This window comes from Mobula hypostoma (genome assembly GCF_963921235.1).
Source record: "Mobula hypostoma chromosome 13 unlocalized genomic scaffold, sMobHyp1.1 SUPER_13_unloc_1, whole genome shotgun sequence".
In the NCBI taxonomy this organism is placed as follows: domain Eukaryota; kingdom Metazoa; phylum Chordata; class Chondrichthyes; order Myliobatiformes; family Myliobatidae; genus Mobula; species Mobula hypostoma.
Genome location: NW_026948145.1, coordinates 609,687 through 623,043, shown reverse-complemented (window position 1 = coordinate 623,043; position 13,357 = coordinate 609,687). Strand labels below are relative to the sequence as shown.

The 13,357-nt window shown below is 50.8% G+C and overlaps 1 protein-coding gene across 1 annotated transcript in view; it reads right to left on the bottom strand.

The window, feature by feature from the left end:
• LOC134341267 (nectin-4-like) overlaps nucleotides 1-8,420 on the bottom strand; it is a 57,756-nt gene extending 49,336 nt beyond the window's left edge. Inside the window, exon 1 of the mRNA XM_063039129.1 lies at nucleotides 7,875-8,420. Within this exon, the coding sequence (XP_062895199.1) occupies nucleotides 7,875-7,923 (49 nt within the window). The 5' untranslated portion in view covers nucleotides 7,924-8,420. The remainder of the gene's footprint in view (nucleotides 1-7,874) is intronic.
• Between the last annotated feature and the right edge of the window lie 4,937 nt (nucleotides 8,421-13,357).

Genomic DNA, 13,357 nt, shown 5'->3' with positions numbered 1-13,357 from the left:
GTGGCCCTCGCTGTGGGAGGGATGGTGAGAGCAGGGGTGAGAGAGGGGCAGTGAGGGAGCACTGTGCTGTGACGGGGCAGTGGAGGGACAGATTGGGTGGTCAGTGATGGGGCTGGTGAGGTAGTAGCATGTCTACAGCAGCCCCCCTGCCCCGATGTAATCGGGGTTCCTGTGTTGAGCTGCAATTCGCTGACACCTGTGGGAAACTTGTGGGTTGGAGCTAGCTGGCAAGTCCTGGGCTGGCTGCCAAACTCGGCAAGTCCCGTCCCGTCAAGTCCCATCCTATCCTGCGCACTCGCATTTCCAAAGAACGGCACCCATCCCACATCTGCCCGGGTGAGAGGGCACTGAAGGCCCAGGGAACACACACCCTCGGGACGCAGGAGAGACTACCCATTCTCTCATCAAATGCTGGGGTGGGGGAGTGCAGAGATTGACCCGCAGTTTAGTCACAGAGTCCCTCAAAGCAGAGGTGTCAGGGGAACAGGACTGTGTCCATGGAGAGCGGACCCCCAGACCACCAGGGGGACGTGACAGGGAGGTGGGGGTTGATCATGCAGCTGTACAGCATGGAAAAGGTCCCATCGGCCCATCCATACCCATGCTAACCAAGTTATGCTAACTCTATTCCCCAGCACTTGGCCCATATCCCTCCAAACTCTTGTCATCCATTTGCCTGTCTGCAGATTTCTCAAGGTATCTAACGTACTGAGCCTGCTTTAAACACTTCCTATGACAGCTGGTTCTATTTATCCACCACCTGCTGTGTGACAAAAGTTGCCCCTCAGTTTCTTATTAAATCTTTCACCTCTGACCTTAAAATTTTGTCTCCTGGTTTTCGATTTCCTAATGGAGGAAAAATTACACTCACCTAATCTCTGCCCCACATGATTTTACGTACCTCTGTGAGATTACCCTTCAGTCTCCTACAAAGAATATAGGGCAGCCTGTGACTCAGTCCCTCAAGTCTCAGCAACATCAACATCCTCAGCCCCACCCCCCATTCTGCCCATTTGTTCCACTTTAATCACATCCTTCCTGTAACACCATTCTCCACAATGGTGCGATCGCAGGTTGGGGAACTGGGAGACCGGTGAGTGGACGGGGTGGTGGGAAGGATAAGATCATAAGATATTGGCAAAATTTGGCTTTCCAGACCATCATCTGCTCCAACATTCCATCATGGCTGATTTATTATCCCCATCAATCCCATTCTCCTTCTTTCCCCGTGTAACCTGTGATGCCCTGACTAACCTTTGTGGTCTTACTAGGTTCTTGGTCAGTTGAAAGGGATAATGAATTAGCAATGATGGAATAGTGAAACTGACAACAAGCCAAATTCTGCTCCTATGACTTATGGTCTGATCAAGAACCTATCAACCTCCACTTTAAATATACTCAATGACTTGTCTTCCACAGCTACATGCAGCAATGAATTCCACAGATTCACCATTCCTCCTCATCTCCGTTCGAAATGGACGTCCCTCTATCCAGAGGCTGTGCCCTCGGGTCCTAGAGCCCCCCACTATAGAAAACATTCTCTCCACTCCCACTCCATCTAGGCCTTTCAATATTTAATGTTCCAATCAGATTGTCCATCATTCTTTTGAACTCCAGCAAGTTCAGACAAAAAGCCATTAAAAGTTCCCCATACATTAATCCTTTCATTCCCGGGATAATTCTCGTAAATCTCCTCTGGACCCTCTCCAATGCCAGCACAATCCTTCTTATATAAGGTGCCCAAAACTGCTCACAATACTCCAAGTGCAGTCAGATTAATGCCTCAGCTTGACATCCTTGTTTTTATATTCTAATCCCTCGAAATGAATGCTGACATTGCATTTGCCTTCCTCACCACTGACTCAACCTGCAAGTTAACTTTCAGGGAGACACTCACAATCCACTGGAGGAACTCAGCAGGACAGTCAGCATCAGTTGAAAAGATTAGTCGACGTTTTGGGCCGAAACCCTTCGTCAGGACTGAAGGAAGAACTTTGGGGAGGGTTTGAGGGTTTGTTCTTCAAACCCTTCCCAAAGTTCTTCCTTCAGTCCTCACGAAGGGTTTCGGCCCAAAACGTCGACTAATCTTTTCAACTGATGCTGACTGTCCTGCTGAGCTCCTCCAGCGCATTGTGAGTGTTCCTTTGACAACAGCATCTGCAGATTATTTTGTGTTTACAACTTTCAGAGAGGTTGGGGGGGGGAGGGAGAAGGAAATGTGGATGGGGGTTAAGAGGGAAATAAGGAAGGAAGGGAAGGTGTGGAAGGTGAGTGAATGGTTGTGGGCAGGAGTGGAAGGGGAGATGGATGGTGGGTTGTGGGCAAGAATGGAAGGGGAGGTGTGTGAGTGAGGACAGGAATGGAAAGGGAGGTGAGTGAACGTTTGTGCGCTGGAATAGAAGGGGAGGTGAGTGAGTGGGGACAGGAATGGAAGGGGAGGTGGGTGCATGGTTGTGGACAGGAATGGAAGGGGAGGTGCGTGCGTGGGGACAGGAATGGAAAGGGAGGTGAGTGAACGTTTGTGGGCAGGAATGGAAGGGGAGGTGAGTGAGTGGGGACAGGAATGGAAAGGGAGGTGAGTGAACGTTTGTGGGCTGGAACAGAAGGGGAGGTGAGTGAGTGGGGACAGGAATGGAAGGGGAGGTGGGTGCATGGTTGTGGACAGGAATGGAAGGGGAGGTGCGTGCGTGGGGACAGGAGTGGAAGGGGAGGTGAGTGAACAGTTGGGGGCAGGAATGGAAGGGGAGGTGGGTGAACGGTTGTGGGCAGGAATGGAAGGGGAGTTGAGTGGTTGTGGACAGGAATGGAAGGGGAGGTGCATGAGTGGGGACAGGACTGGAAGGGGAGGTGAGGCGACATTTGGGGACAGGAATGGAAGGGGAGGTGCATGAGTAGGTTGGGAGCAGCAGTGGAAGTGCAGGAGTGAGTGAACGTTTGTGGACAGGAATGGAAGGGGAGGTGAGTGAACGTTTGTGGGCAGGAATGGAAAGGGAGGTGGGTGAGTGGTTGGGGGCAGGAATGGAAGGGAAGGCTTCAGTGATGAAGGTGAGAGAGGAGGTGTAGGTTTCACTGTGACAGCCTATGTTTCATACCATTATGGGGGAATGCCTGTTATTTCATTGCAACCTGCCCTCTGCATGAGATATACAGTAATTATCATATTAATTTTCACTAAGCACAACCACCAAAACCAAAACACATACAGGGAGTGTAGGAACAACAAAAGCTCCTCACAGAATGAAAACAAAGTAGGACTCACTGAGATACTGTGCTCCACCCCATAACACCTGTGAATAAACAGCTCTCTCATAGTGTTTGCAACTTTGGAAGAGGAATGTTTGATGGGATAGTCTCGTAGGAACTTCACTCAGTATCTGATTCATATCCTGGGAGTGTGTGATGGGACCGTGCAGAGGGAACCTCACTCTGTGTCTGATCCCTGTGCTGGGAGTGTGTGATGGAACAGTGCAGAGGGAGTTTCACTCTGTGTCTGACCCGTGTGCTGGGAGTGTGTGATGGGATAGTGCAGAGGGAACTTCACTCTGTGTCTGACCCGTGTGCTGGGAGTGTGTGATGGGATAGTGCAGAGGGAACCTCACTCTGTGTCTGACCCGTGTCCCGGGAGTGTGTGATGGGACAGTGTAGAGGGAACTTCACTCTGTGTCTGACTAGTGTCCTGGGAGTGTGTGATGGGACAGTGTAGAGGGAACTTCACTCTGTGTCTGACCCGTGTCCTGGGAGTGTGTGATGGGACAGTGTAGAGGGAGCTTCACTCTGTGTCTGACCCGTGTCCTGGGAGTGTGTGATGGGACAGTGTAGAGGGAGTTTCACACTGTCTCTGACCCTGGGGGAGTGTGTGATGGGACAGTGCAGAGGGAGTTTCACACTGTCTCTGACCCTGGGAGTGTGTGATGGGACAGTGTAGAGGGAACCTCACTCTGTGTCTGACCTGTGTCCTGGGAGTATGTGATGGGACAGTGTAGAGGGAGTGTGTGATGGGATAGTGTAGAGGGAGTTTCACTCTGTGTCTGACCCGTGTCCTGGGAGTGTGTGATGGGACAGTGTAGAGGGAGTTTCACACTGTCTCTGACCCTGGAGAGTGTGTGATGGGACAGTGTAGAGGGAACTTCACTCTGTGTCTGACCCATGTCCTGGGAGCGTGTGATGGAACAGTGTAGAGGGAGCTTCACTCTGTGTCTGACCCATGTCCTGGGAGTGTGTGATGGGACAGTGTAGAGGGAGTTTAACTCTGTGTCTGACCCGTGTCCTGGGGGTGTGTGATGGGACAGTGTAGAGGGAGTGTGTGATGGGACAGTGTAGAGGGAATTTCACTCTGTGTCTGACCTGTGTCCTGGGAGTGTGTGATGGGACAGTATAGAGGGAGTTTCACACTGTCTCTGACCCTGGGGGAGTGTGTGATGGGACAGTGCAGAGGGAGTTTCACACTGTCTCTGACCCTGGGAGTATGTGATGGGACAGTGTAGAGGGAGTGTGTGATGGGACAGTGTAGAGGGAGTGTGTGATGGATGGTGTAGGGGGAGTGTGTGATGGGACAGTGTAGAAGGAGTGTGTGATGGGATAGTGTAGAGGGAGTTTCACTCTGTGTCTGACCCGTGTCCTGGGAGTGTGTGATGGGACAGTTTAGAGGGAGCTTCACACTGTCTCTGACCCTGGAGAGTGTGTGATGGGACAGTGTAGAGGGAGTTTCACTCTGTGTCTGACCCGTGTCCTGGGAGTGTGTGATGGGATAGTGTAGAGGGAGTTTCACACTGTGTCTGACCCTGGGAGTATGTGATGGGACAGTGTAGAGGGTGTGTGTGATGGGACAGTGTAGAGGGAGTATGTGATGGGACAGTGTAGAGGGAACCTCACTCTGTGTCTGACCCGTGTCCTGGGAGTGTGCGATGGTACAGTGTAGAGGGAGTGTGTGATGGATAGTGTAGGGGGAGTGTGTGATGGGACAGTGTAGAGGGAGTGTGTGATGGGATAGTGTAGAGGGAGTTTCACTCTGTGTCTGACCCATGTCCTGGGAGTGTGTGATGGGACAGTGTAGAGGGAGTTTCACACTGTCTCTGACCCTGGGAGTATGTGATGGGACAGTGTAGAGGGAGTGTGTGATGGATGGTGTAGGGGGAGTGTGTGATGGGACAGTGTAGAGGGAGTGTGTGATGGGACAGTGTAGAGGGAGTTTCACACTGTCTCTGACCCTGGGAGTGTGTGATGGAACAGTGTAGGGAGAGTGTGTGATGGGACAGTGTAGAGGGAGTTTCACTCTGTGTCTGACCCGTGTCCTGGGAGTGTGTGATGGGATAGTGTAGAGGGAGTTTCACACTGTCTCTGACCCTGGGAGTATGTGATGGGACAGTGTAGAGGGTGTGTGTGATGGGACAGTGTAGAGGGAGTATGTGATGGGACAGTGTAGAGGGAACCTCACTCTGTGTCTGACCCGTGTCCTGGGAGTGTGCGATGGTACAGTGTAGAGGGAGTGTGTGATGGATAGTGTAGGGGGAGTGTGTGATGGGACAGTGTAGAGGGAGTGTGTGATGGGACAGTGTAGAGGGAGTTTCACACTGTCTCTGACCCTGGGAGTGTGTGATGGAACAGTGTAGGGGGAGTGTGTGATGGGACAGTGTAGAGGGAGTTTCACACTGTCTCTGTCCCTGGGAGTGTGTAATGGGCCCGTGCAGAGGGAACCTCACTCTGTGTCTGACCCGTTTGTGCACTTCTCTTTCTTACTATTCTGGACTAGTTCCTGAGGATTGGAGGGTGGCTAATGTAACCCCAATTTTTAAAAAAGGAGGGAGAGAGAAACTGGGGAATTATAGGCCGGTTAGCCTAACGTCGGTGGTGGGGAAACTGCTGGAGTCAGTTATCAGAGTTGTGATAATAGCACATTTGGAAAGCGGTGAGATCATCGGACAAAGTCAGCATGGATTTGTTAAAGGAAAATCATGTCTGACGAATCTCATAGAATTTTTTGAGGATGTAACTAGTAGAGTGGATAGGGGAGAACCAGTGGATGTGGTATATTTGGATTTTCAAAAGGCTTTTGACAAGGTCCCACACAGGAGATTAGTGTGCAAACTTAAAGCACACGGTATTGGGGGTAAGGTATTGGTGTGGGTGGAGAATTGGTTAGCAGACAGGAAGCAAAGAGTGGGAATATACGGGACCTTTTCAGAATGGCAGGCGGTGACTAGTGGGGTACCGCAAGGCTCAGTGCTGGGACCCCAGTTGTTTACAATATATATTAATGACTTGGATGAGGGAATTAAATGCAGCATCTCCAAGTTTGCGGATGACACGAAGCTGGGTGGCAGTGTTAGCAGTGAGGAGGATGCTAAGAGGATGCAGGGTGACTTGGATAGGTTGGGTGAGTGGGCAAACTCATGGCAGATGCAATTTAATGTGGATAAATGTGAAGTTATCCACTTTGGTGGCAAAAATAGGAAAACAGATTATTATCTGAATGGTGGCCGATTAGGAAAAGGGGAGGTGCAACGAGACCTGGGTGTCATTATACACCAGTCATTGAAAGTGGGCATGCAGGTACAGCAGGCGGTGAAAAAGGCGAACGGTATGCTGGCATTTATAGCGAGAGGATTCGAGTACAGGAGCAGGGAGGTACTACTGCAGTTGTACAAGGCCTTGGTGAGACCACACCTGGAGTATTGTGTGCAGTTTTGGTCCCCTAATCTGAGGAAAGACATCTTTGCCATAGAGGGAGTACAAAGAAGGTTCACCAGATTGATTCCTGGGATGGCAGGTCTTTCATATGAAGAAAGACTGGATGAACTGGGCTTGTACTCATTGGAATTTAGAAGATTGAGGGGGGATCTGATTGAAACGTATAAGATCCTAAAGGGATTGGACAGGCTAGATGCGGGAAGATTGTTCCCGATGTTGGGGAGGTCCAGAACGAGGGGTCACAGTTTGAGGATAGAGGGGAAGCCTTTTAGGACCGAGATTAGGAAAAACTTCTTCACACAGAGAGTGGTGAATCTGTGGAATTCTCTGCCACAGCAAACTGTTGAGGCCAGTTCATTAGCTATGTTTAAAAGGAAGTTAGATATGGCCCTTGTGGCTACAGGGGTCAGGGGGTATGGAGGGAAGGCTGGGTTCTGAGTTGGATGATCAGCCATGATCATAATAAATGGCGGTGCAGGCTCGAAGGGCCGAATGGCCTACTCCTGCACCTATTTTCTATGTTTCTATGTTACTCAGCACCTTTGTCTTCAAATGGAACAGGTGGACGGTGAGCTATCTCAACCTCACCGCCATGCATGATCCAACATGCACAGGAACGTCACGGGACCTGACTAATCAGAATTATGTTGTTTTTCTGTCCATTTGCCTGTCTGTCTCCTTCTTCCGGTCTCTCCATTTCTTCCCCCTCTCAATAATCTGGATAGGCTTTTTTCCATTGAGAGTGGGGAAGATTCAAACAAGAGGACAAAAGTTGAGAGTTAAAGGGCGAAAGTTTAGGGGTAACATGAGGGGGAACTTCTTTACTCAGAGAGTGGTAGCTGTGTGGAACGAGCTTCCAGCAGAAGTGGTTGAGGCAGGTTCGATGTTGTCATTTAAAGTTAAATTGGATAGATATATGGACAGGAAAGGAATGGAGGGTTATGGGCTGAGTGCAGGTCGGTGGGACTAGGTGAGAGTAAGAGATCGGCACGGACTAATAGGGCCGAGATGGCCTGTTTCCGTGCTGTAATTGTTATATGGTTATAATCTCCCTCTCCCCGTTGTCTCGTACTTATCCACCCTTGTCTGTCCTCTTGATCCCACCTCCCAACCTTACCTCTCGTCTGCAAGTTCCGCTCTCCCCTGCCTCCCCCTCCTCAACACCTTTACGGCCCGTTGATCCTTACCTGAGGGGACGAAGAGGAGGAACAGGACGGCTCTCAGCTGGTTCTCCATCCCTGAGCAGAAGGGTAAGCGCTTCGGACGCTCGCACTGCAAGTGTGTGGCTGACTGGCAGAGTGAGCGGCCTCCAGGGTTTACCTGATTGCAACAGAGAGAGCGAGCTAGAGACAGACGGAGACGGGAAGAAAGTGAGAGAGGCTGACAGAGAGAGAGAGAGAGAGAGATATTGCGAGGACGAGAATGAGAGAAATAGAAAGGGGATGGGGTGGAGAGAGGGAGAGAAGACAGAATAAGAGAAAGGAAGGCGAGAAAGAAAAAGGGAAAGCGAGGAGAAAGGGGAGATGAAACAGAGAGAATGAGAGACAGGTAGTGGAGACGCTGGACCCAGGTAGTTCTCGGATAACGGGTCCCTGTCCCGGAGGCGATCCGCGGAAGAAGGTGGACGAGGTGTCGGAGCCGGAGCTGAGCGTGGGACCGATAGTTCCCGGTCGGTCGGTCGGTCGCTGTGTCAGTTGCGCATGCCACTCAACTTTGGCATCCTTACTCGCCCAACCTGTTCGCCCTGGCCCCGGGCGATGGGCGGGCCGAGCGTGAGAGGGCGGGGACGGGGGGGGTGCTTCACCTGCCACAGCAGGTGTCTGTTAACCCTTTCTCGCACCCGCAGATCCCAATCCACGTCCATCCCAGCGGAGGTTGGTGTGGGAGGGGGTGAGGGACACACAGCCTTGTCTGACACCAGTCTTTCGATTGCGACTTGCATGTTTTCGGGAAGCCAACATGCGAACCCGCGGGACTTGGGCAGCGTGTCCCACAGCAGAGGCGTCTTCAATCAGAAGGTATGGGTTAGGGGGCTGGGGTTAAAGTTTTGGAGTGGGTACGGGGGGAATGTTTAAAAAGACTGGTAATTGAATTTATTATTGTCACATGTACCTAGATACCCTGATCCAGGATATCTTAGCTCCATCAAGGGCACTAGCCTCCGTAGTATCTAGGACAAGGCGGAGCGCCGCCTCAGAAAGACGCCGTCTTTTAGGGACCCCCACCACCCAGGACATGCCCTCTTCTCATTGCTGCCATCAAGGAGGAAGTACATGAGCCTGAAGACACACTTAACATTTCAGAAACACCTTCTTCCCCTCCCCCATCAGAGTTCTGAATGGCCTTGCGTAGGCTACACTAGACTACGTAAGACAACACAAAATCTACACTAGAGTACAGACCTACACAGGACTACATAAAGTGCACAAAACAGTGCAGAGCAGTGCAATAAATAATAAACAAGACGAAAGGCACAGTAGAGGACAAATTACAATATAATAATAAATGATGTAGATATCAGTCTGGACTCTGGGTAATAAGGAGTCTGATGGCTTGGGGGAAGAAACTGTTGCACAGTCTGGTGCACCAGAGTGTAACAGACAGCGAGAAGTGCAGTGCAGATAAACTAAAAGGTGCAAGATCATAACAAGATGGATTGGAAGCTGGACGCACTGCCTGAGGGGGTCTGATGGTGAGAACAGAGACTCTCACAACGCCGGAGTGTCTGGATCAGCGTGTGAATTACCAAGGTAAGAAGGTACGGACCGAGTGCTGGGAAAAGGGATTAGGAGAGATGGGGACAGCGGCCAGCATGGACACGACGGGCCAAAGGGCCGGTTTCTTTGCTGTAGATTGCTCGGTGGCTTCCCGTCCTGGCTATGAGGCTGTGGGTGTCTTCTGCAATCCTCCCGGAGCTGTGGCACGATGCGGAGGACTGGGCCATGCCCAGAGGGTTCCGGTGCAGAGGACCTCCACCCTGCTGCCCGTCGTTCCACTCGGAGGAAGGAACAGGACGAAAAGTCTCCAACTCTGGGGTTGGATGGGAGTGCCAGTCGAGAAAAGGTAGAAAGAAACTGCGGCTTGGACTGGCTGGGGGCGCGGACACACAGAGGCTGGAGTCACCAACTGCTGGGGAAACTCAGCGTCGTTTCGGGTCGACACCCTTGGTCGGGACTGGGACCAGGAAGCTCACTTTAGCGATGTATCGGAATTATGATGGGCTGGGAAAGGGAAAGCCAGGTGTCACTGCAGGGGCAGTAGCAAATGGTCTGCCACCTTCCTAGTGGAAGGGCTCCACTGTCGGAGAAGGGCTGCCTTGGCACTGGGTCACACTGTGACAATTTCTCCCTCATCAGAAGGAAATCCTCGCTGCACGGGGAGTTCAGCAAAGGTTCACCGGACCAGCCTCTCGTACGGCAGGAAGTACGTGTGGAGATTTGAAGACCTGGATTTGTTTACACTTCCGGTTGCCGGGGCAAAGCAGCCAGCATAATCAAATACCCCACCCATCCCAGGCATTCTCTTTTCCCAACCCACAACCACCACCAAAAGACTGGTAGTATCCATGGGTTCAATGGCCGTTCAGAACTCTGATGGGGGAGGGGAAGAAGGTGTTTCTGAAATGTTAAGTGGGCCTTCAGGCTGCTGTACCTCCTCCCTGATGGTAGCAATGAGAAGAGGGCATGTCCTGGACCCCCAGGTCCTTAAAAGACGCCGTCTTTCTGAGGCATCGCTCCTTGAAGACGTCCTAGGAACGACGGCGGCTAGTGCCCATGATGGAGCCCAATCAAGCAGAAGATACAAAGGTTTGAAAACAGGCGCCACCACTATGTTGAAGGATCTACTGCACCTTCTCTGTAACTGTAACGCTTTATTCTGCACTGTGTTAACATTTTCCTGGTACCACCTGAAGCACTGATGCAATGAACCTGTTTGGAATGTGTGTAAAACAGTTTTTCACTGTGTCTCGGTACGTGACAATGATATATAGATCTGCCAATTTACCCACTAGAGTTTAAACATACAGAATGCACGATGTACCAAATTCTGCCTTGCTGATGATGTGGAAAAAATGGATATTCCTTACGGCCACTAGGTGTTGGAGCAGATTCAGTAACCATAAGGGAAAAGCTATTTAAGCCCGAGTCTAGAGGAATTTCCTTCCCAGAGCAAGTGGACTTGATCATGGGAAGAGGTTGATGATATGTGCATTCTTGGAGTGAAACCTTGTTCTTCGGGGGGGGGCGGGGTGCAAGGGATATGAGGAGAAAGCGGGAACTATGATCAGGTTGAATGGGGAGGAGGTTTAGTTATTTAGCGATACCACACAGAGCTGGTTCTTCTGACTCTGTCATGGTCCAGTCCGTGAAGTCCACATTCCGGTCCATCGATCCTTATTCCAGGTTTTACGGTTTTCCCTTGTCCTGTTGTGTGCCTTAATTCAGGGACATGATTCTCCTTTTGGGCTGGCTACATAAACAGCTCCTGGGTTCAGCTTCAGTTGCTGGACTGTTCCCTCCCCTTCCCCTCCCTTCTGAAGCCTCGCCTGCTACCTTCGCCTGTGTCCTCACCTGTAATGCCATCAGGTTCAAACGCCAGGGCACGATCAGGGCCTTGCTGTGTCTAGATAAGGAACTGTCTTTCATTGTTTGGAACTGTCTCTTTGTGTCCTCGCCTTCTCTAGGTAGGTCCGGGGCGTTTGCCGCTACCTTGTGTTGGAAACCATCTCTTTATGTCCTCGCCTCCGCTAGGTAGGTCCGGCCGTTTGCCGCTACCTTGAGTGGAGGTTTGTCTCTGTGTTCTGTGTATGAGTCCTGGCCCTATGTCCTGCTCCCTAGGAAGGGTCCTGACTCTGTGTAGAGCCCCGGCCCCAAGTCCTGTTCCCAAGGAGGGGTCCCGGCTCTATGTTGCATGTTCCTGTTCTCTCACGACCAAGGTTCTGCGCTCCTGCCTCCCTCGACCAAGTCAAGACTTTGCATTCCTGTCTCCCTCGACCAAGTCAAGGCTCTGTGTTCTCGTCCTGTCCAAGTGCCTCGCCCTACCTGGTGCTGGGGTTCCCTTGTCCTGTCCAGGAGTCTCACGTCCAGTCCTGTGCCATTCCTCGTCCTGTAGCTACGTCTTGTCCTCGCCTGGTTCCGGGGTCCGAGCCCGAGTCAAGACCCAGGTTCTGGGTCCCTGTCCAGTCTCTGGCTCGGAGTCCTTGTCCAGGTTCCAAGTTCCTAATTCCATGTCCAGGTTCCACTTTCCTAATCTAGTCCTAGCCCAGGCCCTGTATCCCAGTGTCGTCCAGGGCCCGTGTCAATGTCCAGCGTCGTTTCTTCCCCACTTCCCTTGCTTTCTTGACAAACCTAGTCCTGTTCCTTGTACCTCAATGTCTGTGTCTTGCCCCCACTTATGACAGACTCTTCAAGCCAAGCCGCCCCAGCAACCCCACATCCCCAATTAACCCTAACCTAATGACGGAACAATTTACAATGATCAACTACCAACCCAATCAACACAGTCTTTGGACTGTGGGAGGAAAGCGGAGCACATGGGAAACCCAAGCATTCCACGGGGAGGACGTATAAGCTCCTTACAGAGGGCACTGGAATTGAACCCCGAACCCTGGAATGCCCAGAGCTGTAATACCTACACTACCATGGTACCTAAAAGTCAGATGTTCCCATTCAGAATCACGTTTAATATCACCAGCATATGTCGTAAAATTTGTTGACTTTGCAGCAGCAGTACAATGTAATACATAATATAGAGAGAAAAAACTGAATTACACCATATGTAATAGTAGTGCAAAAATAGAAATTAAAAACCCTGAGGTGGTGTTCCTGGGTTCATTGTCCATTCAGAAATTGGATGACAGAGGGGAAGAAGCTGTTCCTGAATCGCTGAGTGTATGCCTGTACACTTCCTGATGGCAGCAGTAAGAACAGGGTACGATTCTGGTGATGCTGGTCCTTAATGTTGGACGCCACCTTTTCGAGGCACTGCTCCTGGATACTAGAGGTGAGTGCTCATGAAGGAGCTGACTTAAGTTTACAAGTCTTTGCAGCTTACTTCGATCTTATGCATTACACCACTTCCACCTGCCCATCAAACGGTGATGCAGCCAGTTAGAATGCTCTCCACATTACATCTGTAGAAATTTTCGAGTACTTTTGGTGACATACCAAATCTTCTCAAACTCCTGATGAAATATAGCTGCTGTCATGCCTTCTTTGTAGCTTCATCGTTGTGTCGGGTCCATCTTAGATCCTCTGAGATATTGACACACAGGAACTTAACCACCTCACTCTTTCCACCCCTGACCCCTCTATGAGGACTGGTGTGTGTTCCCTTATCTTACCCTTTCTGAAGTCCACAATCAATTCCTTGGTGTTACTGACATTGAATGCAAGGTTGTTGCTGCGACACCACTCAATCATCTGATAAATCTCACTCCCGCAAGCCCTCACGTCACCATCTGTGATTCTGCCAACAATGGTTATATTGTCAGCAAATTTATAGATGGTATTTGAGCTATGCCTAGTCACACAGTCATGGGTGTAGAGAGGGTAAAGAAGTGGGCTAAGCACACACCCCTAAGGTGCGCCAGTGTACAGCGTCAGCCAGGAGGAGATATTACTACCCATCCACACAGATAGTGGTCTTCCAGTTAGAAAGTTGAGGACTG